The sequence below is a fragment of the Neovison vison genome, chromosome 6 (assembly GCF_020171115.1).
Source record: "Neovison vison isolate M4711 chromosome 6, ASM_NN_V1, whole genome shotgun sequence".
NCBI classification, from domain to species: Eukaryota; Metazoa; Chordata; class Mammalia; order Carnivora; family Mustelidae; genus Neogale; species Neogale vison.
The window spans coordinates 223,357,379-223,385,216 of NC_058096.1; the positions used below are offsets into that span (position 1 = coordinate 223,357,379).

General features: G+C 63.9%; 2 protein-coding genes across 2 annotated transcripts; both read right to left on the bottom strand.

Annotated features, from left to right (window-relative positions):
* Positions 1 to 1,824: 1,824 nt before the first annotated feature.
* SCAMP4 (secretory carrier membrane protein 4) lies at positions 1,825 to 26,137 on the bottom strand. The gene is made up of 7 exons (XM_044254652.1): positions 26,101 to 26,137; positions 19,998 to 20,045; positions 17,208 to 17,336; positions 16,279 to 16,435; positions 15,073 to 15,174; positions 6,716 to 6,833; positions 1,825 to 4,655 (listed from the first exon to the last, which is right to left on the bottom strand). Exons 2-7 carry the CDS (start codon positions 20,002 to 20,004, stop codon positions 4,476 to 4,478), a joined length of 693 nt encoding a protein of 230 aa, XP_044110587.1. The 5' UTR covers positions 20,005 to 20,045; positions 26,101 to 26,137; the 3' UTR covers positions 1,825 to 4,475.
* On the bottom strand, positions 21,662 to 23,802 carry ADAT3 (adenosine deaminase tRNA specific 3). The gene has a single exon (XM_044254651.1). It carries the CDS (start codon positions 22,724 to 22,726, stop codon positions 21,662 to 21,664), a length of 1,065 nt encoding a protein of 354 aa, XP_044110586.1. The 5' UTR covers positions 22,727 to 23,802.
* Positions 26,138 to 27,838: the final 1,701 nt, after the last annotated feature.

Genomic DNA, 27,838 nt, shown 5'->3' on the forward strand with positions numbered 1-27,838 from the left:
GATCCCAAGGCCAGAAAACTTGTGAGGGGCAGCCCGTGAGCAGACACCCAACAGAAGCTCCTGGGTGGGACCCCCCTCACCCAGCGGGCCCCCATCCTCTGAGAACAGACCCTAGCCACCAGGGCTCTACCATGTGGCCCCAAGATGCTTCTGATTGGCCCAGAGCAAGCCCATCCGCGGTGACTCTTGGGTTCCCGAGCAGGAGGGGTCCCTGCCTGCCTGGGTCCATGGGACCCAGATGGTGGTCTCCTGCCCATGTGTCTGCCTCCCGCAGTGCCGAGACACACTGGGGTGAGCACGCGCCGGGGCGCCCAGGCCTCCCGGGACCCTCCCAGCGCAAACCAGGGCAGGGGACGTGCAATGTGCCACGGCCACCAAAGATCCCAGCCAAGGAGCTCCTTCACTCCTAGGGGCCAAGGCCTGGGCAAGGTAGAGAATTTAGCGGTGCCACCCCCAAAATTCACATCCACCTGGAATCTCAAATGGGACCTTATTTGGAAATAGGGTCTTTGCGCTGGTGAATTCGGAGGTGGTCACGCTGCATGAGGGGGGGCTCTATGTCAATGGCTTCTGTCCTCGTAAGACAACACATGGGGCGCCTGGGTGCCTTGCTCGGTGAAGCATGGGACTCAGAGGGGGCTCAGGTCATGATCTCGGAGGCGGAGTTGTAGGATCGAGCCCAGCACGGGGCTCTGCGCTCAGCAGAGTGTGCTGGAGATGCTCACCGTCCACCCCTTCCCCACTCATACTTTCTCTAAATATATCTATCTTTTTAAATGGAAGAGAGGGGCGCCCGGGTGGCTCAGTGGGTTAAAACTCTGCCTTCGGCTCAGGTAGTGATCCCACCGTCCTGGGATCAGCCCATTGGGCTCTCTGCTGGGGTGGCGGAGGGAGCCTACTTCCCCTCCCCAGCGCACCCCTGCCTCTCTGCCTACTTGTGGTCTCTGTCCGTCAAATAAATAAATAAAATCCTTTTCTAAAAAATGGAAGAGAACAAACAGCGGACACTGGAGGGGTCAGCCACAGACCGAGGGACTCCTGGAGCCCCCGGACGGAGCATGGACCCGGAGACACCTTGATTTCAGGCTCTGGGCTCCAGAATTTGGAGGATGAATTGTTTCGGGCCACACAGTCTGCGGTACTTGAACATGGCAGTCCCAGGAAACCCCCGTCGACGGGGACCCAGACTGGCCACTGTTAGGAATTGAACAGTGGTTCCCACAAAGGTATGTGGAGATCCCAGCCCCCGCGTCTGTCGGAGACAAGGGGTCACAGAGCTGGCTCCTGCTGGGGGAAAACCTGTCCCAGGTCCCCCAGCTTCTCAGGGCTTCCCCCTACCTGTCTAGGCCCACATGTCCCCTTCCTATTATCATACCGGATTGGGACCACGCTACGCCTTATGGCCTCACCTTACCTTGGAAAAGTACTCCTTCGGTGACCACCTCTAAAGAAGGTCACCTCCTGGGGTCCCGGGGGGGCTGGGACTTCAACATAAAAGACCCAGTTCACCTCGTCAGAAAACGCAGACACGCACACAGCGCAGCACACACCTCGCTCCACCCGAGGGCAGGGTCCAGGCCCTCCGACCCCCGGACTCGGACGGACAGCCGGGTACCGGTCTGTGCCTTCCGGAGGGTCGCAGGGGACTGAGCCCCGCCTGCCCGCGGCCGTGACCTGCCCACGGATGCCTCCGCACAGACCCCCCTCACTCTTGTCTCCCTGACACCTTTGGTCCCCACTCTTCACGGTGGGCCCAAAGAGGTCACAACAGAGAACCCAGCCGCCCTCTCCGTAAAAATGGAAAGAACGCCACTCACCCCTTTCTCTAAAAAACGTTATTTTTTAATGTTGAAGTATAATGAACATTTTTAGATGACATTAAGAAACTTTTTTAAATTCTGTCTTGAACGCTAACCTAGTGTTAGGATTCGGCTAGGACAGGCAGGGAGGGCCCTTCCCTAGAGCCAGCCGTGGGGGGACACGGCACCATGGACACCGTCCTCTTGCAAGCCAGGCCCCCCAGACACGGGAGCACTGAGCCCCGGGGGCCATGGTCCTCGGGACACCAGCATCATTCCACTGCGGACCCCGGGCTCTGCCCTCCAGAAGGTGGGGGGAGGCACCCGCGGTTTAAGCCCTGCCTGTGGTTCTGTGACGCGGTCACCCGCACAACGGGTCCCAGTCTCTCAACTCCAGCCCCAAGCTGCGTCCTTCCAGGCCCCTGGGAGCCGAGGGCGCACACATTCCCCCCTCTTCCTGCTGTTGTGAGTCCTGTCTCCCCCCCCCCCAGCCCAGGGCAACCTGCTCTCTGTCCACCCATGCACTCCGGGTCCCACACATGCACAGGTGCGTCCCCACGGCACAGCATGCCCTGGCTCCCCGTTTCGTTGCTCTAGCATCTGCTGAGAGCCTCAGGAGGGCGTGGCCCCAGGAGAGTCGCAGGGGTGGTTCCTGCTGGGGGAGAACCTGTCCCAGGCACCCAAGCTTCACAGGGCGGGGCAGGGGGTAAGGGGGTCACTGGTCACCTTGGCATGCCTTGGCCCGTAGAAGCATCACCCCCATCTCAGCCCCGTCTTCATTTCTCTCTACATTGTTTTAGGGCCCACCTGACTTCGGGGTGACCTCACCTTAACTAAGTACCCCTGCAACCACCCCATTTCCAGATAATTTCCCGTTCTGAGCTGCTGGGCACTAGGACATCAACACATAAATCTGTGGGGAGGGGGGAACAAGGCAGCCCAAGCCATCTGCTTGGGGCTCGGTGGGGTTCTCTGTGGATCTGGTCTCCTCCTGTGCTGGCAAAGTGTGCCGTGGAGAAGGACTGCCGCCCTCCCCGCCGTGTCCATGCGGGGTGTCCACGCCAGGAGCCCCGGGAGGCTCTCCTGCTGCTCTTCCTGCCACGTCTGCCATTATCTTCCCTTCAAAGTGAGCGATGCTGGTTTCTCATTCTCTGCACAATTCCCTTTTCAAGTTAAAAGAGCGGGGCATAAAAACAGCAAGTTGATTGAAACGAAAAGCACAAAGGAAACGCACCATGGTGGCTCGTGGACAGCTGGGGTGCGGCTCTGCGGGGCAGGGTCCACAGGCAGGGGCGGCATGGTGGCTAGGGCAGCGGGCCGTGCACCCCTAACAGCCCCGCAGAGGCTCCGTGATGCAGGACGGACTACGGGATTGACTTCCAGGATCCTCTCCCGTAACATACCCATCACGGAGTAACAAAGGTGCCTGCGTGCGGACCTCCTACCGTGGCCACACCTGCTCCGCAGGCTACCCGGCCCCATGGTCCGTGCAGTGTGTGCCTGTCGCAGAGGCTGGCTTGGGGACGTTTGGGGGATACCCGTGGCTTGAGACCTAAGGGGACCCAGGCCCGGGTGCATTTGCAGGGACCACGGCTGCCTTTGGACACCACGTGGTGCTTGGCACAAGGAGCTGAAGCAAGCAGGCGTGGGTGTGGAGAGCACAGAACGAGCCTGGCTGGCCGGGGCTGCTGGGGGGCCGGCGTCCGGCGCGGCAGTGTGTGATGCAGAGGGCCCCTGTCCTACCCCAGGGCGGCCAGCCAGGGGCCGAGGGGTAGCACCTGGGGTGTCTGGGGAGCCTGGCCAGAAAGGGCCGGGGGGCTATGAGGGACTGTCTGGCCTGTCCGCAAGCAAGGGCGCTGCCGAGATGCCCGTGGAGTGCTCTGGTCCTTTGTCTCAGGAGCTACAGGGTCAGAGGGGAGAAAAGTGACGTTTCGATGAGATTCCTCACTAAGGCACAGATTTCGCACAACTTCTTTCCTTCTTCAAGGCCAAACTCCTGAGAAATTCCGTCTCCTGCTTCCTGCTGCTCGGGAGGGGCTGCGTGGCCGCGGGCTCCAGGCAGCCGGCCCAGGCGGTGGCCCCCATCCTCCCCCAGAGGGGTTCCACCCCAGGTTCCGGATCTCGACAGATGTCTGCTCCACGTTCCCAGGAAGAGAGCCACTGTGGCCAACGGCCCTGCACAGAGCCCAAGGGGCAGACAGACCGACGGACAGGGGCTCAGACCACGGCACCCAGGCGGCTCATCGGCTCTGGCTGACTCCGCAGGACTGTGCACAGGAGCTCTCTGGCTGCAGGCGGACAGGGACACAGAGGACAAGAACACGGAGGACCCGGCCAAGCGTCGCCTGTAGGGACAGGAACGAGGGGACGAGAAGGGCCGAGGGGACGCCCCGGCTGAGTCCCGCTCTGCGCCGTCAGCTCCAGAAGGCAGGCGGCTGGCCTGCTGCCCTTCCTCGTCAGGGAGGCCTGCAGCGGGCGCGGAGACCTCCGCGGGAGAGAGCGTCCTCCGGCCGGGCAGCGGAGGCCGGGCAGCTTCCGGCGCCGCTCGCAAGGACGGCCGCTCCCGGAGGTGCGAGGCGCACGTGTGGGTCTCTGAGTGTGCGCGGGCGCCGCCGCCCTGGCCGGGGAGGGGAGAGGGCAGTGGGGGCGGCCGGGCAGGGAGGCCAGCCAGCTCCTCTAAGGCCACTGGCTGCCAGCCGCCGGGTAGCTGGGCACAGTGGGATACTCGGGCAGGCTGTTCCCCGAGAAGTTGTTGTACTGAGCCTCCCGGGACGGTGGGTTCCGCCACGCGCCTGTGTTCCACTCAGTCTGCGCCTTCTGGAAGCTTCCGCCAGCCCCCCGGTAGATCCTGTGCACCTGCAGGCACAGAGGCAGAGAGAATCCAAACTGAGCCAATGGCAGGCTTGTGTTCCGGCAGGACCTCTCGCAGGAGTCACAGAAGCCACAGAAACAGCTCCCCGGACGCGTCAGGAAACGCTGGAGCCGACATGGCGGCCTCGGAGGGCGCCGGCCCGACCCACCGCCACGGTCCCCCCACTGCTGCCGTGTGTGGCCGCGAGCACTGCTCTCCTGCCCTGCTCTGGGGCCGGCTCTCGGGCCGCCTGACGCGGGCGCCCTGCACCCCACGCCCTCTCTGTGGCCCGCGGTCTCCTAGCCAGAGACCGCCAAGAAGGACTGACTCCCCACAACAGCGCAAAGAACGTGGGCCAGGGCTGGAAGCTCTAGAAATTCTGGAAAACTCAGCAGGTGAAAACTGGCATTTCAACTGGGTGCTCTGCTGACCGGTGGAGCGGACCCCGTGGCTCACGGGGATCTTCCTGCTGCTCCGTGACTCTTAAATACCCTCTCTGCCCTCTCAGTGGGAGGGGAAGGACAGACAGAGAGCTCGCACCGACAGCCGGAGCCCGCCCTCCCCACCGGCCACTTGCGAGGCTGGCCCTCCACGGCATCTGGAACGGGACTGCGGGCTCCGGCCAGCGTCACTGCTGGGGGGCTCAGGTCCCTGAACCGTCCGTGTGGACGCGAGGCTCGGGCTGAGCACCTGCTCCCCTCCCCGAGTCGGGGTTCCTGGCCCGAGCCAGGCAGACGGGCCCGCAAGACTGACCCCCCGGAGAACCTGGCGCTAGGTCTCTGCCAGCCCCCGGAGAACACAGCACACACGCACGGTGCTGTCTCGTTTGGGGGGAAACTAAGCGTTTCGACACCCCGGGAGAGGGCTCTGGAAGCTCCCGCCTAGTGTCCCCACCCCCCACACCCCTGGCCTGAGCTCATTTTGCGTCCTGTCCTCTATCTGTATAAACCACAGCCATAAGAAAACCATCTGCTGCGCTCTGGGGGGGTCCTGGTACACCCCTGCACCTGGGCCTGGGGACGGACACAGGCGTGGTGTCGTTGCTTAGGAAGAACACACTCTATTTGGGTCCATAAACCTTCCTTTTCTGGCCCCACAGGCGTCTTCAGTTAGCAACTACTTTCTAATTTCGGATGTTTGCAGCTGCGCAAAAGGCCCTGGTAGCAAACGTCGCCCGGTGCGGACTTGATTCCGGAACCACGTTCAAGTTCACTCGCCGTGCGTCTGCGCGCACACTCGTGGGTCCCACAGGTCCCTCCACGCCCCCCCGACTGTCCACACAGCTGAAAGCATTTGGGGTGCACACGGGGCAGGGGCTGTGGAACAATGCTTCTGTGTTCGTTCCCAGACAGCCAGGTGCAGGGGAGAAGCCTCCGGAAGCCAGGCGACGTGCTTTACCAGCCATGACCTCACGGCACAAAGGCCAGAGAGACTCCGATCACGCCCAGCACACACCTCGTGCTGGGGCCGGAGCAGCGCCCGCGGCCCTTCACTTTCCCACAGGGACTCCACGCACGGCCACGGGCTACGGCCTCTGACCAACACCTGAGGGCTCAGGCCTGGTGTCCCCCGCAGCCGCGTGCCTGTCGGCTTCCACGGGGCTGCACGGTGACCATTCTGCCGCAGTCTCCGAGCGCCCGGAGCCGTCCTGCCCACGGGAACTTTCCGTGGCGGTGCAGACGGCCCACCAGCCCCACACAGCCGGCAAGTACCCGAGATGAGGTGGGTATGGTAGGCGCCCGCCAATGTTTACTTTTACTTAATCTCAATTTAACTGTACTTGGCGGCCAGCACCCAGCGGCGGCCAAATCGGGCAGCGCGGAGCACACCCCGGGCCACGCATGTGCTGGGGGCTCTGGCAGATGGTGTCCCCGAAGGCAGAGGCGGACATCAGCGGCCTCCACTATGCTGTTTCCCCCAGCCTGCTTGAGTAACGGTCAGCTCGTTCCCGGACACTCAGTCTCTCGCTCCTTAAACGGGGATGAGACGAGCTCCCGGGGCTCGGGGGCTAGGGCGATGGCATGCAGGGGAGGATGCCTGAAGTCTCCGAACCCAGAGGACTTACCTTGATGATTGCAATGGCCATCATGGCAGCGGACATGGAAAACATGATGGCTGGGAGCAGCATGACCACAGCGGCCCCGACACTGGTCTGGAAGAACCCGACCGCCGCCAGCCAACCACTACAAGGGGCCAAAGAGAGCGAGCATGGGTGCCAGCACATCCACCAAACAAGGAGCCCAGTATCCTCCATATGTAAAGATCACCAACAAATCAACAAGAAAAAAAATAAACAACTAACAGGGAAATGGGTGATTGGTATGGGGACTTGCAGGGAACGATGAACACACAAAAAAGACGCTCAAACCCAGCAACAAGGAACACACACTAGAACGGGGTCGCTGCGTTCCCCTGCCACGTGGGCAAGCGTGGCGTGTGCAAGGGGCTGTGGAGAGAAGCCCTGCCCTGGAGGGAGCGTGGCCCTGTGCGGGGCAGCGGCAGTTCCCACAGCAAGCTCTACGCGCTCATGGCCGCACCCAGCTCTCGTGCTCCTAAGAATTTACACCACAGAATCACGAGTCACCATGAAAAGCCGGGGGGGCCCTAAACGTTCACCGGCTGGAGAGGACACAGACGCCTGTGTGATGGCAGGCTGAGGTGGTGCAGGAAGCAGGAGGGCAGAAGAGTTAAAGAGCCCTCGGTACAGCAGGGCCGTGCGAGGCGCGTTCTGCCCCGAGCACGCGGGGTCACACATCCACACCTGCCTCTAGGGCCGAGAGGCAGGAAATGACCTGCGCTTCAGGGACGCAGAAGACCAAGCAGGAGCCGCGAAGTCAGGGCTCGTCCCCACAGGCCCCGTTCAGGCCCTCCAGCTGCTCCGCGGGCAGCCCCGTGTTCCACGGGCCAGCCAGCCAGGCCTGCCGGGTCCAGGCGCCGCGGTCACACGCGCCCCCGCGGTCACACGTGCCACCGACAGCCCCGCGGCAGCGCCCCCGGAAAGCAGAAGGCTGCGTCCCGCTGCCCCCACGCGAGCCTCGCCGTGCCCCACGCAGGAAGCCGAGCCCCACGTCTCCGGAGGCCGCCCGCGCTTGTTGGCGAGTGTCCTCACGCCTCGGGCAGCGGGGTGGGCGCTGGCGCAGGAACACGCGTGGTTTTCTCGGAAGCGTGCTCCGGGGACCGCGTCACGTACGTGACACGGGGGCAGCCAAGGAGCCGGAGCCGCAGGCTCACTCTGTGCTGGGCACTGGGGACAGACCTGCCACCCGCTCCCACTCAGTAGCAGGCTGGGAAAGCCATTGGGGAGGGCACTTCGGCCAGGCAGCGGACACAGTGTGGGGCCGAGCCAGGCGGCTGGACGGTCCAGGCGGGCGACAGGTGGTCGGAGGCTCCTGGGAGGGAAGAAATGCTAGCGCGGCAATGGGGGAGAGTCACCCTTGGGACCAGTGTCCTCCCAGCAGGTCTGCGGCCCGGAAAGAGGGGTCAGGCAGGCGGGGTCCCAGCCTGAGGTCTGCGGTCTCTGGGCAGGTGAAGGCACGCGCAGGCAGGAATGCGGGCCAGGGGGCCTGCTCCACGGCCCCAGCCTCCCCGCAGGACCAGGACGGAGAAACATCTCACGTACGGGTGACCACCCAGGCTCCAGGGACAGTAGGGGACACACTGGCCTCCATCAGCTACAACTCGATGAACGACAGAGCCGTCCGGGTCAGGAAGAGGCCAGGGCGTCCACGGTGGCAGTGGGGAGGAGCCGGAGGGCAGGGCTCAGGGAGGGGACGAGAGGCGCCGGGGGCTCCCGCGGGGGTGGAACCAGGGAGGGGAGAACACGGCATGAGAGACGGAGCGGAGACACGAGACCTGGGGAGTCCGGCGACTCCCCAGAAGTGCAGCCCCACAAGCAGCGCACACGCGAGACATGGAGACACGTGTCACCTCCGCGCCAACAAGGGCAGCTCGCACAGAGCAACCCCCGACGCTGGTCGGCACGGACGGAAGCACACAGCGGGTCCCCCACGCACAGCAGTGTCCCCGGCCACCAGCAGGAGCGAGCCTCCACACGCTGCCCCAGGGACGGCCCCGAGCCCACGACACGCAGGGAGGGAACAGGCACAGGAGGCCACACGGGGTGTGAGTGCAAGCGTGTGACACGGCCAGACCAGGCTCCTCCACGGACAGGACGGGGGCTCGTGGGGGCAGGAGGCTGGTGAGGGGGTGACGGCTGACGGGGACGGGGCTGCCTCGGGGAGATAGATGAAACCTTCCTCAACTAAACAGAAATGACGGGTGCACTCTTGAGGGTGCACGAAAGCCACCAAGCTGTCCACTGTGAGAGTGAATTTCTGGCCTGTGACGGGGGGCTCACTACGGCCGTTACTCTGAAAACCAAACTGCGGATTGGACAGCCACATGCAGAAGAACGAAACCAGACCATGTCCTTACTCCACACACGGAAACAGACTCCGAACGGGTGAAAGGCCTCGGCGAGAGGCAGGAATCCATCCCAATCCTTGAGAACACAGGCAGCGACCTCTTCGACCTCGGCCGCAGCAACTTCTTCCTAGGAACATCACCAAAGGCCAGGGAAGCAAGGGCAAAAAGGAACTATTGGGACTTCATTGAGATTAAGAGCTTTTGCACAGTGAAGACAACAGTCAACAAAACCAAAAGACCACGGAACGGGAGAAGATACTCGCAAACGACATATCAGATAAAGGGCTAGTGTCCAAAATCTATGAAGAGCTTAGAAAATTCAACACCCAGTGTATTTACCCTAAAGATACAAACGTAGTAATCCAAAGGGGCACGTGCACCCGAATGTTTATAGCAGCAATGTCCACAATAGCCAAACTATGGAAAGAACCTAGATGTCCGTCAACAGATGAATGGATCAAGAAGATGTGGTATATATACACGATGGAATACTATGCAGCCATCAAAAGAAACGAAAGCTTGCCATTTGCGACAACATGGATGGAACTAGAGCGTATCATGCTTAGCGAAATAAGTCAAGCGGAGAAAGACAACTATCATATGATCTCCCTGATATGAGGGAGTGGTGATGCAACATGGGGGCTTAAGTGGGTAGGAGAAGAATCCATGAAACAAGATGGGATAGGGAGGGAGACAAACCATAAGTGACTCTTAATCTCACGAAACAAACTGTGGGTTGCTGGGGGTAGGGGTGTTGGGAGTGGACATTGGGGAGGGTATGTGCTTTTGGGTAAATTGGAAGGGGTGGTGAACCATGAGAGACTATGGACTCTGAAAAACAATCTGAGGGGTTTGAAGTGGCGGGGGGGTGGGAGGTTGGGGTACCAGGTGGTGGGTATTATAGAGGGCACGGCTTGCATGGAGCACTGGGTGTGGTGAAAAAATAATGAATACTGTTTTTCTGAAAATAAATAAATTGGAAAAAAAAAAGTTAAAAAAAAAAAAAAGAAAGAAAATTCAACACCCAGAGAACAAAGAATCCAATCAAGAAACAGGCAGAAGACATGAACAGACATTTCTGCAAAGACATCCAGATGGCCAACAGACACATGAAGAAGTGCTCCACATCACTCGGCGTCAGGGACATACAGATCAAAACCACAGTGAAGGGGCGCCTGGGTGGCTCAGTGGATTAAAGCCTCTGCCTTCGGCTCAGGTCATGGTTTCAGGCTCCTGGATCGAGCCCCGCATCGGGCTCTCTGCTCAGTGGGGAGCCTGCTTCCCCCTCTGTTTCTGCCCGTCTCTCTGCCTACTTGTGATCTCTGTCAAATAAATAAATAAAATCTTTAAAAAAAAAAAAAAAAAGAGGGCGCCTGGGTGGCTCAGTGGGTTAAGCCACTGCCTTCGGCTCAGGTCATGATCTCAGGGTCCTGGGATCGAGTCCCACATCGGGCTCTCTGCTCGGCAGGGAGCCTGCTTCCTCCTCTCTCTCTGCCTGCCTCTCTGCCTGCTTGTGATCTCTGTCTGTCAAATAAATAAATAAAATCTTTAAAAAAAAAAAAGAAAGAAAAAGAAAACCCACATTGAGATGCCACCTCACACCAGTCAGAACGGCTAAAATTAACCAGTCAGGAAACAACAGATGCTGGCGAGGATGCGGAGAAAGGGGAACCCTCCTGCACTGCTGGTGGGAATGCAAGCTGGTGCAGCCACTGTGGACAACAGCATGGAGGTTCCTCAAAAAGTTGAAAAAGAGAGCTACCCTAAGACCCAGCAATCACACTACTGGGTATTTACCCTAAAGATACTAATGTAGCGATCCGAAGGGGCACGTGCACCCGAATGTTCACAGCAGCGAAGTCCACAAGAGGCAAACTATGGAAAGAGCCCAGATGTCCATCAGCAGATGAACGGATAAAAAAGATGTGGTATTTATATACAATGGACTACTACGCAGCCTTCAAAAGAAATGAAATCTTGCCATTCGCAATGACGTGTGTGGAACTAGAGGGTATTATGCTGAATGAAGTCAGTCAATCGGAGAAAGACAATTATCATACGACCTCCCTGATGTGAGAAAGGTGAGAAGGAATGTGGGGGGTGTGGGGGCAAGGAAGGAAAACATGAAACAAGATGGGACTGGAAGAGAGACAAACCATAAGAGACTTTTTTTAAGATTTTATTTATTTATTGGACAGAGAGAGAGAGAGACCACAAGTAGGCAGAGAGGCAGGCAGAGAGAGAGAGAAGGAAGCAGGCTCCCCGCTGAGCAGAGAGCCCGATGCGGGGCTCGATCCCAGGACCCTGAGATCATGACCTGAGCCGAAGGCAGCAGCTTAACCCACTGAGCCCCCCAGGCGCCCCTCATAAGAGACCCTTAATCTCACAAAACAAACAGAGGGTTGCCGGCCGGAGGTGGGTAGGGGGAGGGGGCTGGGGTTATGGACCTTGGGGAGGGTATGTACTATGGTGAGTGCTGCAGTGTGTGTGAGCCTGACCATTCACAGACCTGTGCCCCTGATGCAAATAACACATTATATGTTAATAAGAAATTAAAAAATTTTTTAGATTTTAAAAATTGACATAAATACTATAAAAATGAAAAAACAAAACAAAACAGCAAACCAAACTCGGGAAGCGCAGGGCAAGGAAGCCTCCCCTCCGTTCCCACCAATGAGCTGGAAAGAAGGGAGGGCGGGCGCGGGGCAGAGCCTGGGGAGGGCCGGCCCACGGAAGCACGCACACCCGGCGGCCGACCCGAACGTAGTTAAACCCCACGTGGGAACAGAAGGACACCCGTGGCCACGTGGGGCTGCCGACGACGGCCCGGCGGAGGGCAGCGCTGCACCCGTGCGGGCCTCCAGCAGCGGCAAAGGCCTGTCCGAGGCCCACGGGCACGACAGCCACAGACGCTCCATCCTTCTCTCCGCCTCCCTGGAAACCCCAGAGAGGCCCAACACGGAAACCCTACTGGGGGTGCCTGGTGGGCTCGGCTGCTCCCAGTCTTCGGGCTCCCTCCCACCGTCTCCCCGCTGTGGGGACAGGCCGGTCCCCTCCCCCGGTTGGCCCCAGGGCTCAGCCCCGGCCCCAGAGCCTCCCAGTCTCTGCCCTTCCCTCCCTAGTTCTACCCGGGGGGGCTCCCGGAGCAGTCTGGGGGGCTGGGGGCAGGGACAGGGCCCAGTCCGAGGGTGGACCCGTCCGAACCCTACAGAGGCACCCAGGCCTGGAGCACGCGCCAGAGACCCAAAGGAAACGGGAGGCAGAGCACACAACTAGCCTCTTTCAGCCTCCTCTGCCCCTCCGCGGGACGGTCCCGCCTTTCCTGACCTCAGCCAGGTGACAGCCAAGCACATGCAGCTGCCGCCCCCGAGGGCGTCCTCCCCAGGCTGCGCGTCAGGAGCGTGATCGCAAACCCCCTCGCCAAAGAGAGCGCTTAGAAAAAAAGATAAACTATAATTTAAAGAGCTTTTTATAAAATTCCTTGAATTTGGAAGTGGGCTCCACGCCCCACACAGGGCTGGAACCCACAAGGCGAGGTTTAGCGTCGCAAGCTCCCCAGAGCGAGCCAGCCAGGCGCCCCGAAAACGCCGAGTAAAGGAGCAAGAACGTAAGCCAGAGGAGGGCGCGGAGGGGTCGAGGCCGGTTTCCCAGACACGAAGCAGCACCGGGGTCTTGTACAGACACATACGAACGAAGGACACTCGTGTGTGTCTGAGTCCTTTTCCTCTCCAGGCCCCAGGGAGGCGTTCGCAGAAATGCCCCGTGTGGGAGCGACAGACCCTTGGGACGCTAGACAGGCAGGGGCGCCCTGAGACCACCCCCCGAGGAAAACCGCACAGTTGGCCGCTATGTGTCCCATCAGAAGGCCAAGACCAGGGACGGCCACAGTTGCAGCCGCAGATACCCGTCCCCTGGCAGTGGGCCACCAGGGACCAGAGGAGCACAGTCACCCTGGACTGGGCTCCCAAAGGGAATGTGGGTTGGCAGACCAGCACCCCAGGGTCCCCATTCCCTGCACCGAGCCCCGGGGAGGGCCAAGGAGCTCGGTGGGATCCCAGCCACCCCAACGAACGTTCCAAGAAGGCAGAGCCAGGAGGACCCCAATGACAGCCCTTCACCACCTGCGCAGGCCCAGTGCCCAGCAACAGAACGGGAGCGGCGACAGCCGTCCGTGAGAGCAGGCAGGCCTGGAGCCGCACGGTGGGCGCTGTGACCCCCTCCCTCCCCTCCCGGTTCTTCAGGAGAGGAAACGCTTCAGAGCGGATTCTGCCCCGGCTCCCTAGCTGGTTGGTCACCTGTCCCCAGCCCTGCCTGGCCAGCACTCCAGCAGGGACAGAGACTACCGTCCCCTCTCTACAAGCCGGCCCCTGGGGACAACGTGGAAACCGGGGTGGGGTGACACCGGACGGAAAAGAGCTCCCACGGAGGGCTGGAGCCCGCCCTCCCCACCGGCCGGCTCGCGAGTCTGGCCCTCCGCGGCGTCTGGAACCGGACTGCCGGCTCCGGCCAGCCTCGCTGCTGGGGTCTCTGGTCCCTGAACCGTCCGTGCGGACGCGAGGCTCGGGCTGAGCACCTGCTCCTCTCCCCGAGCCAGGCTGACAGGCCCACGAGACCGACCCCGCGGAGAACCCGGCGCTGGGTCTCTGCCAGCCCCCGGAGACCACAGCACACACGCACGGCACGGTCTCGTTTGGAGAGAACTAAGCGTGTCCTGTGGGGCACCCCAGGAGAAGACTCTGGAAGCTCCCGCCTGGTGTCCCCGACCCCCACGCCCCTGCCCTGAGCTCACTTTTGTTCCTGTCCTCTGTCCTCTGTCTGTATAAACCATGGCCATAGGAAAACCATCTGCTGGGCCCTGGGGTCCTCCTGGCACATCCCTGCACCTGGGACCCCAATGACAGCCCTTCACCGGTCCTCCAGACCCAGATCTGGGAGGAACCCGAAACCAAGGGTCCACGCGGAGCTCATCTGCTCAGCAGGCAGGAAAGAAGCAACACCAGGAAGCCCCAGGGAGGATCTTCGGGAAACAATCCCAAGTGAGAGCAGAAGGTGACTCGCGGACTTTGTAACGGGGAACAGAACACACGGGAGGGGACGGACACCAGGAAGGTGCTGAGGGGCAGGCTCAGGAGGCCACGAACACCCCAAAGGATGCCAACCGAGAGGCCAACGGGGCACACCTGAGCAGAAACAGGCTTCCAGACCCCCGACAAGGCCGAGCACACACACCAGCAGCCTCAAGCAGCCCACGGGACACTCCACGCCCAAGACACGACCTGCGACCAGCCAGCAGCCCCACAGGCACCCACATTCTCGTCCTGGGAGCTGGGACGTGTCCCTTCCCAGAGCAGAGGGGACCTTGTCAGGGCCCCGAGCTGGGGGTGACCCTGGGTTCCCAGGGCGCCCGGCGTCTTCACCAGGTCCTCACGAGAGAGAGGAAGAGAGCAGGGGGTCCCAGAGATGGGCCGACACCGCGCTGCCGGCAGGGAGGATAGAGGGGGCCGCGGGCCAGGAAAGGGCAGGAGCCGGGTCTCCCTGGGCCCCGGGGGGACCAGCCCTGCCAGCACCAGGGTTTTGGCCTCATGAGGCCCACGTCAGACTCCTGACCCCAGAACTGTGAAATGAGTCTGTTTAAGTCGCTAAGTTTGTCCTAACTTGTGACGGCAGCTGCAGACCTGGGTATAAACCTTAAAAGACAAAAAGTCTAGCTCTCTCCTGACAGCAGGGTCACAGGCAGCCTCTTGCTGTCCGGGGAGCCGCTCCTCCCAGACACGTCCCCGGGGACACACCTATCAGCCTCCCAGAGGAGCTGGGAGTGCGTCCCAGGCAGGACCCTCAGGGGCAGGCCCCGGTGGGCACGGGCAGCAGACCCCAGCCCCAGCCCTCCAGGGCCACCGGAGTACTCACACGCCGTCCCTCACACCCTGGGAGGCTGGAGCCGCACCTGCCCCACGGGGACCGCGCCAGCCCCGCGCGGCAGCCCGGCGCCCCGCTCACCATGCGCCCCATCCCGCAAAGCCGACGGCCTGGATGACGGTCAGGACAAACTGGGCTCCGAAGACGAAGAAGAAGGCCATGAAGTTGAAGGAGCTGTCGGCGCTGCAGAGGGAGAGAGCACGGCCGTCAGAGGCCGCGTGCGCACGGCGGGACCCGAGGAGGTGCCGGCCCCAGCGCGCCATCACACGGGGGCTCCGACCGGGCGGGGACTCCACGGGCCACACCGGCCTCTCCGGGAAAAACTGCTGTCCCCGGACAGAGTCCAGGCTGCGGAGGGACACGAGGGGTTTCACGGTGAGCGACGACGCCCACAAGGTCGCTGAAGATCGACCCGGGGAGGAAGCGTGTCACAGACTTAAGGAGCCCCGTAGGCTCTGCAGAAGGCACGGGCGGTTGCCAATGGGGCCGTGGCACAGGCGACCTCCGGGTCACTGAAGGAGGACGGGCCTGCAAGACCCCGAGGGCCGCGGGAGGAGGCAGGGCGCTCCCAGGCCGTCCGCAGGCCTCCCAGCTCCGGCAGCCGGGTGGGTTTCTAGTTCTCACGCCCCCACCCGGGAGGGCCTCAGGCAGAGTTCCTGAGCCCGGGCTCCGGGAACCATCAAGGGGCAAACACGGCAGGTCCTGAGGAACAGGGGGCGTGCTGGGGTGAAGGTCCACAGAAGCTTAGAGCTGCTTGCGAACACCCAGTGCATCCCCCGCACACAGGAGTGTCCCCTGGCCCCCGGCAGGAGCGAGGCGCCACCATGCACTGCCCCGGGGACGACCCCGAGCTCACAACGCTCAGGGAGGGAACCAGACACAGAAGGCCCCACGGGGTGTGAGTCCGCGTGTGTGACACGCCCAGATGAGGCCCCTCGATGGATGGGGACGGGGCTTGCGGGGGTCGGGGCTGGGGTGATGGCTGATGGGACAGGGTTGCCTGGGGGCTGAGGGAATGTTCTGGAACTACAGAGTGATGGTCCCACGACCTTCTGAAGACACCAGAAATGCTGACACCAGCGGGTGGGCAGCTGCGGGAGCGCTCTCTCGAATCAATCCCTACAGGGCAAACCAGACCGCCCTTGCCGGCGTCTAGACGGCCACCCCGGACAGAAGCCGTGCCCCGACCCCACCGGACGGTCCCGGACACGGACGTCTGGGGACGCAGGCCCGAGCACACAGGGTCAGGCGTCTGGCCGCCCCCTGCGCCGTCCCGCCCGCACTCACCGGAAGGCCTTGTAGGCCGGCCGGAACCAGCACACGTAGCCGCAGGGAGAGAAGAGCAGCAGCCACAGCAGGGCCAGGCCGAAGTTGGCTCCCGAGCCGCCTCCGATCCACCAGGCCAGGCAGGCCACGAGGTTCACCGCCAGCGTGGCACAGTAGACTGGGGGGGGGCGGAGGGTGAGTGGGCTCCAGGGCGGCGGGCCTGGGCGCCTCCCACCCCCCGGGAAAGCGGGGCCGGGCTCTGGTCAGCAGGGGCGTCGCAGAGCCGGACGAGGGCTCAGAACACATCACTGTCAGAAAGGCGAGGTTGAGCCCCAAATCCGCGCTCCCGCCGCCTGAGGATGGGACCAACCTCATGGTGGGGCTGTCCCCGGCCGGGGTCTGAGGGGGGCAGGTAGGCCCCGCCCCGCCGGCTCACGCAGCCACAGCCTGTACCCTCCAGGCCGAGCCCTCGCGCCGCCGGCTCACACAGCCACAGCCCAGCCCCGCCCCGCCCCGCTCGCTAGCGCAGCCATAGCCCCGCCCCGCCCCCCGCCCCGCCCGCTCACACAGCCATAGCCCCGCCCCCGCCCCGCCCGCTCACACAGCCATAGCCCCGCCCCCGCCCCGCCCGCTCACACAGCCACAGCCCCGCCCCGCCCCGCCCCCGCCCCCGCCCCGCTCGCTAGCGCAGCCATAGCCCCGCCCCGCCCCCCGCCCCGCCCGCTCACACAGCCATAGCCCCGCCCCCGCCCCGCCCGCTCACACAGCCATAGCCCCGCCCCCGCCCCGCCCGCTAGCGCAGCCACAGCCCCGCCCCCCCCCCGCCCCGCCCGCTCACACAGCCACAGCCCCGCCCCCGCCCCCCCTCACACAGCCATAGCCCCGCCCCCGCCCCGCCCCGCCCGCTCACACAGCCATAGCCCCGCCCCCGCCCCGCCCCGCCCGCTCACACAGCCACAGCCGGTAGATCCTCTTCACCAGGAGCTGGTGCTCGATGGGGATCTCGTCCGAGAAGTTCTGGTAGAAACAGGGCTTCAGAGGGATAAACCTGGGCAGCGGCGGGAAGTTGTTCTCCTTTTCTGCAGGGCACAAAACACCAAGGAACGATACCAGGAGGGGGGCCTCAGTGACGGCCCCAAACACGTCCCCATCCCTGTCAACCTGCGGACGTGTCCCCTCCCGCGGCAGAGGACCTCGTCAGGGCCGCGAGCCGGGGGTGACCCTGGGTTCCCGGGGCGCCCGGCGTCCTCGCCAGGTCCTCATGAGAGGGAGGCAGAGGGCGGGGGTCCCGGAGGCGGGCAGACCCCGCGCTGCCGGCGGGGAGGATGGGGGGCGGCGGGCCAGGGAAGGGCAGGAGCCGGGTCTCCCTGGGCCCGGGGGGCCAGCCCTGCCCGCGCTGGGGCTTTAGGACTCCTGACTTCACAACATGAGATGATGAATGTGGGGGGGGGGTTGTTGTTGTTTTTTTTTTAAGATTTTATTAGAGAAAGAGAAGCAGAGGGGGAGGGACAGAGGGAGAAGCAGGCTTCCCAGCGAGCAGGGAGACCGATGTGGGGCTCGATCCCAGGACCCCGGGATCGTGATCTGAGCTGAAGGCCGCCGTCGCACCGATGGAGCCGCCAGGCGCCCCCGGTGAACGTGGTTCAACCCCCTCGGCTGTGGCGATCCGGAAAAGCAGCTGGAAAGACGCGCAGAGCCCAACGCTGCCAGCACCCGACTCCACAGAATGTTCTGGCACTCCAAAGGCACGCGCTTCCTGGGGCAGCTCAGACACATGCCCACCAGCCCCGGGTTCCAACCACAGCACTTTAGCCTCTCTGAGTCCTGGAGCCCAGAAGTCTGAGCTCAGGCTGTGGTGGGGCTGTGCTGCCCGGGGGCTCCAGGGGAGGGTCCCTCCTGCCTCTCCCAGCTCCTGGGGCTGCAGGTGCGGCCACATGGCCTGCATCGGTGACACATGGCTATCTCCCGTGTCCTTATGGGAACACCCGCCACTGCATCACGGCTACCCTATCGAGTGTGACCCCCTCTCCACTACACCCACAGCGGCTCTGCTTCCAAACACGACCCTGCTTCACAGGTGCGGGAAGACGGGACGTGTCTTCCGGGGACAGGGTTTAGCCTGAGCGTGGCATGGTCCGTGCCACCCTCAGCCTTTGGAAGATGTCACCACTGTGGCCGGACGCCTCCTGAGCACCTCAGAGGGTCAGGCCGTGAACCAAAGCCAGAGGGGGGCTGCCTTCCTGGCCGGGGGACGCTGACAGTAATCACAGTGACTGAGCAAGAGGGGCGAGCCAGGAAATGCTGTGGGGGGTGGTTGGTTAGCTGTGCTCCGAGATGGCCGGGGCGCCTGGCTGGCTCAGCCCGCCGAGCATCTGACTCTTGGTCTCAGCTCTCGATCTCGCGGTGGTGAGTTCGAGCCCTGCACTGGGCTCTGCCCCGGGCGTGGAGCTCCCCTATAAAGAGCCGTCAGGTGAGCCCCGCCTGCTAAGTGTCTGCCCGCGGCTCGGGTCATGATCCCGCATCCTGGGATCGAGCCTCACTCGGAGGAGCCTGCTTCTCTCTGCCCCTCTCCCCCGCTTGTGTGCTCTAACAAATAAAATCTTAAAAAGAAAAAAAAAACTTGGTACTTAAACAGAGACTCCTGGAAGTGAAAAGGAGAGGCCCTGGGCTCCGGGGGAGGGCATCAGTGTGAGCGGATGGAGAGGCAGTGGGGAGCCCAGGGACCAGGGAAGGGTGGAGAGGCGGAGGCGGAAGCAAACTGCACCTTACTGGCCGCAGAGCCCTGAGGCATGACCACAGGAAGCAGGAAGCCACGGGGTCCCAGGCCTGAGCAGAGAGGGGAGCTGATCCCGCTCTGAACTCAGCCTCTGTGATCAGGTGTGGGAAAAGGGCCCGCGCGGGCCCCCAGCTTCCATGCCACAGTCCCTGGTCACCACCCTTCACGGTTCCTGCCCAAGGCCCCAACAAGGACCCCCCCCGGCCCCCCGCCCCGCTGCTCCCTCGGCCACCAGCACCTCTCTCCGTCCTGGATGTCCGACCCCCACCCCTCCTGCCACCCACAGCAAGGACAGAGTGACGCTTCCCGTGGTCAGGCTGCGGCCCAGAGGGGAAAAACCCCGCCAAATCACATCCCTTTGAAACCCTATTTCCTTGGCAAGTAAGAAGCCCTGGGACACGTTCTGTGTAGACTCGGCCCTCAGGAGCCTGGGTTCAAATCCCAGTGCCACCAGCAGCCGGATGACCTCAAGCACCCAGCGCCCCACCCCACCCTCCACCTGAGGACGGGGGCAAAGCTGACACTAAGTACACATACACAGGGCGGGGGTGAACGTGGGCGGACCGTGTGCACTCCAGGCCCCGCGCCGTGGCCTTGGGGCCCCAGGGACCCCTCACTGTACCTGCACAGCCCACCCCCCCCTTCTGAGAGGGACGAGGTGGGCACGCCTGTGACAGAGTGAGTGACACACGCAGGCATGAACCCAGACGCCCAAACCTCACACCTCGCAGTGACATCCATGACCAAATGGGCCCCGGGGCAGTGAACCTGGGGCAGGCGGACAACTCCCACAGAAACCGGCATCGCCCTCCCGTCGGGCTCAGAGCGAGGAACGGACCCCAACACCCTCCACAGGAGGAGGAGAGCGGCGTGTGCCCCCCAGGGGTTGTCAGGGTGGGTCTGGACACTAGGGGACCCCTCCCACAGGACCCCCCCCACCGCAGGACCTCTGGGCGAGACTCACCAGACATTTCCGCTGTGACAACTGGGCGGGGCAGAAGCCTAGGGCCACCTGGAGGGGAGACAGCCACAGTCAGGAGGTCCCTCAAGGCTGCTGGGGGACCCCGACCCCAGCTGCACGCTCAGTGGCAACCGCGGCTAGAGGCCTCAGCTCCAGGCCGCCCCGGGGGCTTCCGTGCTCTGGTCCCAAAGGGCACCCCAAACCGGTCAGGCCGGCCCCACGTGCTGCCTGCAGAGCCTCCCGGGCACCGTCCACGCTGGCAGAATGGGGGTAGGCCTGCTGCCCCAACACACAGCCGGCCAGAACCAACATGTTCCTGGGACCCCATGGACCCACGCCACCTCCCTGTCCCCCCCAGCCCCCAAGCTCCCTCTTTATCCATGAACAGCTCCGAGCACCTCCTCAGCGCCGCTGAGAACTGGGTCCACGCTCAGTGCTGTGTGACATCGCACGTGTCGCACGGCCTCTGTGCTCTGCACCCTTGCCCCTGCGAGCCTGACGGAGCTAAGGGCCTCGCAGCGACCCGCGTGAGGCAACTGGGGACGCAGCTGGCCACTGGCGGCCCTTCCTACACGGAACCAGGGGAGCCGGCATCACGGAGGAGCCTTGCGGAGCAGGCTGCCACCAACACGTACACCTGTGGGGACTCTGCCAGTCCCCTGAGGGCCCTACGGGTGGGCACGGCCATCACCAGGACAGAAGCTGGGCTCATGGGGCCGTGCCCAGAGCACACCCGGGCCTCACCGTCCCCAACACTGGGGACCTACAGACAGCTCCCGGACACGTGTTCGAGGTGACAAGGTTCCACTGACACCGAGCTCCCACAGTCCACACCCCCCACCCCCGGGATACCCTCTCTGGTCCGGCCCAGCCCAACCCTCCGTGCCCACATGCCGGGTGGGCTCACAGCCCCACGGCACTGCCCCTCCGTGGCACTGGCCTGCAGGCAGACCCCCTCCCCTGCCCTGTGCCTATGGGCTGGGGGAGGGCTGGGGCAGACCCCTGGGCTCCAGGGGAAGCTCAGAGCAGGGATGAACTAGGCCCCATAGGGATCCCAAATCTGCACATGCTGGACGAACCCACGTTGGTTCTACTGCTAACCGCTCTGGGGCAGACCCCCAGCTGGCCCCACCGAAGCACGGGAAACGGGACGGCGACCAGAGCAGCCTTTCAGGGAACGGAGTGCAGGCCACCCCCGCCCTGTGTCAACACCCCAGGGCCAGCTCTGTGTCATTCCAGAACCAGGACACAGGCCAGGAGGTGCCCCCTGGGCCAGCACGTGGCCCCACAAGGCTCAGGAGCTCCCCTTCCCGCATATAAACCCCAAACCTTGACAAAAGTGGTCACCTGATCCAAGGACCCTTGCCTACCACGGTCCCCTGCTCTGTCAACAGACACCAACCTGGTTTGGGGCTATTTATTTTCAGAAGCAGAGCCGTTTCCAGACCCAGAACAAAGGGGATCCTGTCCCAGCAGACCCTCGGGCCTGGGGCAAGAGATGGCTGGAGAAGGAAGTCCGAGGGCCCAGGCCCCCGCCCAGGCTGGACCGCACGAAGCTCGAGCCCGGGGAAAAGCTCCGCTGGGGCAGAAACGTGTCCCCACGTGCCAGCAGGACAGTGAGAGGCGGAGGCCTGCGCTGCAGTCTGAGGGAGCCGAGCTGCCGGTGCCTAGGAGCCAGGGTCCAGCCGGCGGCACTGGGCCTCCAGGACCCCACGGAACACCTGGAAGCGGTGGTTGAGGTCGGGCCGGGCGTGGATGCGGAAGCGGGTGCCCAGGGCGCCGTCGGGCGAGGGGGCGCCGTAGAAGACGCGCTGCACACGCGAGTGCACCAGGGCCATGGCGCACATGGCACAGGGCTCGCGGGTGACGTACAGGTCATAGCCCGTGCACACATAGGGGAGGCTGTCCGTGCACGCGTCCCCGTCCTCGTCCAGCTTGCGCACAGAGCCCACACGGACACCCTGGGGGGCGCCGGCCGGGGCGAAGGAGCAGGCGGGGAAGGGGCCGAGGTCATAGGCGCCGCGGCCCTGGCCCTGAGCCACCAGGTCAATACACACCATGGTGGCGTGCAGCAGGGGGCGGGCGCTGCTGCTGCAGTCGTGGCCCGTGGCCAGCACGCGGCCAGAGGATGGGTCCACCACCACGGCTCCCACCGCCCTGAGGCCCCTGGCGGCTGCCTGGTGCGCTGCCCACACGGCCCGCTCCATGTGGGCCTGCATCGCCGTGCGCTCCTGCGCGGAGAACAGCCGCCCGGCCAAGGCGCGGGTCACCTGCCTGTCCTCGTGGAAGGACGTGGGCCAGTAGGCACGCGCCTCCTCGAACTGGCCTCTGGTCAGGGGTGGCCGGGCCGGCACAGGCACCAGGAAGGGCTGTCCCAGGCCACGAGGGTCCACGGCCGGCTGCGGGAGGAGCTCGGCCAGCGACCTGGCCCCCGCGGCCGGCCCCGCCAGGCACAGCAGCATCTCGAGCGCATGCGGGCCGGCCCGGCGGCTGGGCCGCACCCTCTTCAGGTGAGGCTGCGCGGGCAGTGGGTGCACGGCCGACACCTCCTTGAGAAGCCTTGACGTTTGCCGCTTGTCCAGGATGGGCGCAGCGTAGGCCAGTACCAGCTCCACGTCCCTGGACTGCTGCTCGGACAGGACCGGGACGGCTTGCCACGGCTCGGCCTCGGGCTCGGGGCTCCCGGTGTTGCCGTCCACGCGCTGCTCCCCGAGGCCCGGGGCTGCCTCCATCCTCGGCGCGGCTCCGACTGTGGGAGACAGAGACCGGAGCAGACATTCATCCGTCGGCTGCAGAGGCCCCGGCAGAGCGCAGAAATCCGACCCAGGTCGCGGGCGCGTGCGGAATCCGAAGGCTCGTCCGAGTCGGCGCACACGGAGGGCACCGGCGGCCGTGCTCCTGCTCACATCCCGCCGAGTCCTGGTCGGCGGAACTCAGCCCAGCACTGACGTTCTGTCTCCCTGGGGCACGGGCCACTGCGGACACGCACGCCAGGTCTCACCCAGTGAGAAGACCACCACGGACGGGCTCGGGACTCGTCTTCACGCCGGCCGGCCGCCGGGTCACAGCACTCATTCCCCTGCCTCTCTGCGCTTTGGGAACAGCGGCTTCTAGAACGTGTAACATCACGTCCGGACCTCGTCAGGACCGCCACGGATAACGTCAGACCCCAATTCCTGGTCATCTCGACGTGACTGTGGGGGATCCTTGCGGCCCCCACGCGCCCACACCACACAGCCGGCGGGCATCCGGGGCAGACCAGCCCCCCTCCTGCCTTCCTCCCTGCGGACAGGGAAGGGCTGGAATCCCCTCTGACAACCATGGGCTTCCACGTCTCACGACACGCCTCCTAGCCCACTCCTCGGCCGCCCCTAACCACGGGTGTTCATCAGCCAGGCCCGCTGGGAGGCACGGGACAGCCTCACCCTCCAGGCTATGTCCTGAGCTCATGATACATGTCCGGCCGGCGCGCAGAGCCCGGGTGCTGCTGGCAGCCACGAGGGACCGGAAGGCACAGAAGGCCTCCCAGCACACGCACGGCACCGTGCCAGGCAGGGTCCACAGCAGGGCCCACGGTGCCGGCTCTAAATCGCCCACAGCCCACACGGACCCTGAAAGGTCCAGGTCTCCACAGCAAAATACGCGCCCCCCCTGCCCCACCGAGAGTACAACTCTGATGAAAACAGAACAGCCGACAAGTAAAGAAGCCTACCCCGGGACGCTGCCGGCCGGGGTACCAGCCCCTAGGGAGGGTGGCAAAGCCCCAGCGTCTCTGTCTGACCTGCGGCTGCTCCACTCCACACCCAGCCACGTACCTGGAGCTCCGAGAACACACGTTCACCACGAAGAGCACACGAGTGCTCTCAGCAGAGCCTTCACGGAACCCGGAACGCGGACATGGCCCAAGCGTCTTTCGATGGATAAGTGGACCCACACAGTGGGTCCCCCACACACGGGAGCAGCCCCTGGCCACCAGCAGGTAGGTGTGAGGTGTCCCCATGCACCCCGGGGACAGACCCACAACACTCAGAGAGGGAACCAGACACAGAAGGCCACACGGGCTGAGTCCACGCGTGAGACACACCCAGACCGGGCTCCTCCACGGACAGGAAGGGGGCTCATGGAGGATCAGAAATGACTACGAATGGGGACGGGGCTTTTTTGGGGGTGGGTGGAGTGTTCCGGAACAAGACTGTGATGACGGTTCCACAACCCCGTAAAAGTCCTAAAAACCACAGATCGGTCCATTTTAAATGGGTGAACTGCCCCTTGGTGAAGCCACTAAAAAAAAGGAGGGGTGAGGGCACCGGGCAGTTGCCAAGTCAGCAGACTCCAAACAAGGCCCTAGGCCTCGGATGACAGCTGCTGGTACTGTAGCCGCCACGTGTCCTCCCAGTGACCCAGAAGGGAGCTGGGGGCTGTCCCCTTTCTGCAGGACAAGACGAGGCTCTGTGAGCTGGAAGGACTTCCTGGAGCCACCAGGCAGGGAAGGCGGAGTCGGGATCCGACCAGCTCTCGGGCTGCCTCCGGAGCCCGTTCCACAGATAAGGAGTAAACAGCTTCTGGAGACGAGGTCCCCGCCTGAGCTCCCAAGCCCAACGTCCAGAGGACAGTGCCAGTCCAGTGGCAAACAGGGTCCGCGCACCAGGGCTGTTTCAGCCAGCAGGGACGTGCAGCGGGCTGGAGGCCTCTGGGGCACCCGGCTCCTCTCTCATCCCCGAAGCTTGAGATCAAGGCCCGGCTCCAGGCACCCAGCCGCCTCCACACCCCCCGCACACCATCTGCTATGCTCGCCCAGCTCAGTGCCAACCCTGGCCCGTCCGGGGGCAGCCACAGCCGGCTCAGAACCGAGGATGCAGGGTTCCAGTGCCTCTGCCTCAGGCACTAAGTCCTAGACCGGGAGGAGGGAGCCTCAACTGCACATGGGATCCCCCACAGGTGGACCAGGGACATAGGACCCTAACACAAGTGTCCGGCAGCTTAGGACTACCCGCCCCGCCCCCCCCCGTGTTGCCCCACCACAGAAAGGGTGCCCTGGAAGTCCCTAAGACTCTGGTGCTCAAGGGAATCAGGAAATGGCACTGATTCAGGCAGAGGAGTCTCCCTGCAGGCAACACCCAGTAAACTCAGGCTCGAGGCCCCGTCTCCCCACTGGATTAGGAAGGCAGGCCAGAAGCTGGGTGTGAACCCCGGGGGACCCAGCCTAAGCCCCAGCCTCAACGTCCCCCTCTGAAAAACGGGATCCAACACCATCACGCGGGGCTGTCCGAGGCAGAAAGGGACGAAACCCACACGAGACCCCACACCGGCCCGGGGCCAGTGATGCCCAGGGTGGGGGTTGGGGGGGACGGTGCGTGGGCAGAGTCAAGGAGGGCTCCTCGGAGGCAGTGACCCGCAGCTGGCCCTGGAAAGCAGGCAGTCCTGAACAGAACAGCCAGGGCTGGAGTCCCAGGCCCGCCCGCAGCGCGCGAGGTGCTGGTTCGGTGCTGGTGCCGAGGGCGGAACCCGGGCGGCTCCTGGCCCAGCGGGGAGGCAGGGAGCTGCCATCTGCACCCTAACGAGCTCCCCACGGCTGATACGGAGTTCTCCGACGGCGGGGCGTCCTGCGCGGCCCACGCCCTTCGGTGCACGGAAGTCCGATAAGGTCGGGCGCGCGGGGTGCAGGGGGAAAGCCCCCTGCCCGGGCCAGGCCAGGAGAAGCCCCGGGCCACTCACGCTGTCGATAAGCGCCAGGGAGAGGCCTGCAGGGGCGGGACGCCAGCACACGCGGGACGCGGAGGCAGGGGGCTGGCCGCGACGACCCCAGGCACACGCGCGGGGGGGGGGGGCCGAGCGGAGCAGCCGGACGTACGGGGCTTCCAACTCCGCGCCCGCAGGGGCGCGCGCACGCGCAAAAGGTCGACGGCGGGGCAGCGGCGGCCGGCGGCCGGGCAGCCCCACGCGCACGCGCACACGCGCCGATGCCCCCGGCAGCCTCCTAGCGCCGGGCACGGCCGGCGTCCCCCGCCAGCCGAGATGCGCTATCCCCCGCGCCCGTCACCACCCTGGCTCGCCGTCCGTGGGAGCCCGGGCCGCGAGAGCCGAGACCCCGGGGCCCCGCGCTTACCTGAAAAACCGCACGCGAGCGCAGCGCCTCCTAAGGCTTAGCAACCGACCGCCTGCCCCTCCTCCGCCCGCGCCGCGGGGCACGACGGGAGCGTAGTTCCAGGGGCGGGGTCGGCGCGGCACAGGGGCGGGGACCGGGACTACAATCCCCACAAGGCTGCGCGCCGGGCCGCGGAGCCCCGCCCATCTCCCGAGCGCCGCTCCCGAGACACGCGGGAGCGCGGGGAGAGCGGAGTTGAGGGTTCGAGACCGCGCTGGGCGGACGGGAAAAATGGGACGGCGGGGGCCGTTGGGGAAATCGGACTAGGGAGACTGAGGCAGAGGCGGACACGACACCCAGTTTGCTGCTGCCGCGTAGCTTCAGAAGGGCTGTCCTCAGAGCCCCGGGGGGGAGGGTCCGCTTCTCATAGTGGCCCGGGATTGGGCGATTCTGGCCTCGGTGTTCCCGTCTGTACAGCGGGCCAAGGGGGCCTCTTGGCTCTTTTCGCCAAAACGTGCTGATTTCAGGAGCAGCTCCAGGTATTCGTCGTGGTGAGACACTGAGCGCAGCGGTTCTGCACGTCGGGCGACGTCTGGGGACCTCCGCGGCGGCTGGGGCGGGGTGGGGGGGGGGCGGCCGGGGGGTCACTCGGCGCCCGGGTGCCGCGGCGCACAGGTTGGGGGACCCCGGTCGGCCCCCGCTGCCGAGCCCGAGGCAGGTCCGGACCTCGAAGCGCTCCGAGGGGCGCATCTCCCGTTTCCTCCGTCTGCCTGTGTCCCGCAGCGGGGGCCGCGGAGCCCCGGGTCGGCCAGGCGTCTGCTCCGGGAGGGGCGGCCGCGGCGGACCCCCGCCTCCGCGGGCTCCTGCTGCCCCAGCCCGCGTTCCAGGCTCGACGCCGCCGGTTCCCTTCGGCGGCAAAGCGTCCCCCTGCCCCGGTGTATTCGCGGGAAACACGTTCGCTGCGGCCGGTCACCTTCCTTTCCGTCCCCCAAATCAGAGTCCGAGTCACGTGGGCTTCCGTTCTCTCCAGCCCTGGATGGGCCGCTCGCACCGGCCCAGAGCGCCTGTTTTGCTGCTGATGATTTTTTTTTTTTTTTCATTCCACGGTGCTTGGCGGGCGTGTTGTTAGAAGCAAAGACTGGATTTTCTGCATGTAAAAAAAAAAATCCTCCTCAATGTATTTTTCTACCTATACTTTTTAAGATTTATTTATTTATTGGACAGACAGAGATCACAAGCAGGCAGAGAGGCAGGCAGAGAGAGAGGAGGAAGCGGGGTCCCTGCTGAGCAGAGAACCCGATGTGGGGCTCAACCCCAGGACCCTGAGATCATGACCTGAGCCAAAGGCAGAGGCTTTAACCCACTGAGCCACCCAGGCGCCCCAGAATCTGCCTACTTTTTTTAAGTTAGCTTTACACCTGATGTGGGGCTCAGACACATGGGCCCAAGATCAGGTGTCCCACGCTCCACCAACTGAGCCAGCCGGGCCCCTTGTCCCTCCAGTTTTTAGTCTTTCCGTAGGCGAAAAGACATACAGGTGGGCATGTGAAAGACAGTTTGGCAGGTCTCCCAAGAGAACAACCCCGTGGCCCAGCAATTCCAAGTCTAGATACACACACCAGGGAACGGAAAGCAGGGACCCAAAAGGATACCAGCCCAGCCATGTTCACAGAGTTAAATGGATAAAGGAAACGTGGCCCATCCAGATACTGGAATATGATTCAGCCTCAAAAAGGGAAGGATCCTGGAGCGTCTGCGG

Bases quoted from the DNA above. Each gene is read 5' to 3' on its own strand.
- SCAMP4 (XM_044254652.1), bottom strand. The intron at 16,436-17,207 runs GTGAGCGGGCGG...GCCCCCCCCCAG, and splicing joins GATCTACCGGCTGTGGCTGT to TCTACTGTGCCACGCTGGCG. The intron at 4,656-6,715 runs GTAAGTCCTCTG...CTGTGCCTGCAG, and splicing joins TGGCCATTGCAATCATCAAG to GTGCACAGGATCTACCGGGG.
- ADAT3 (XM_044254651.1), bottom strand. From the start codon at position 22,726: ATGGAGGCAGCCCCGGGCCTCGGGGAGCAGCGCGTGGACGGCAACACC.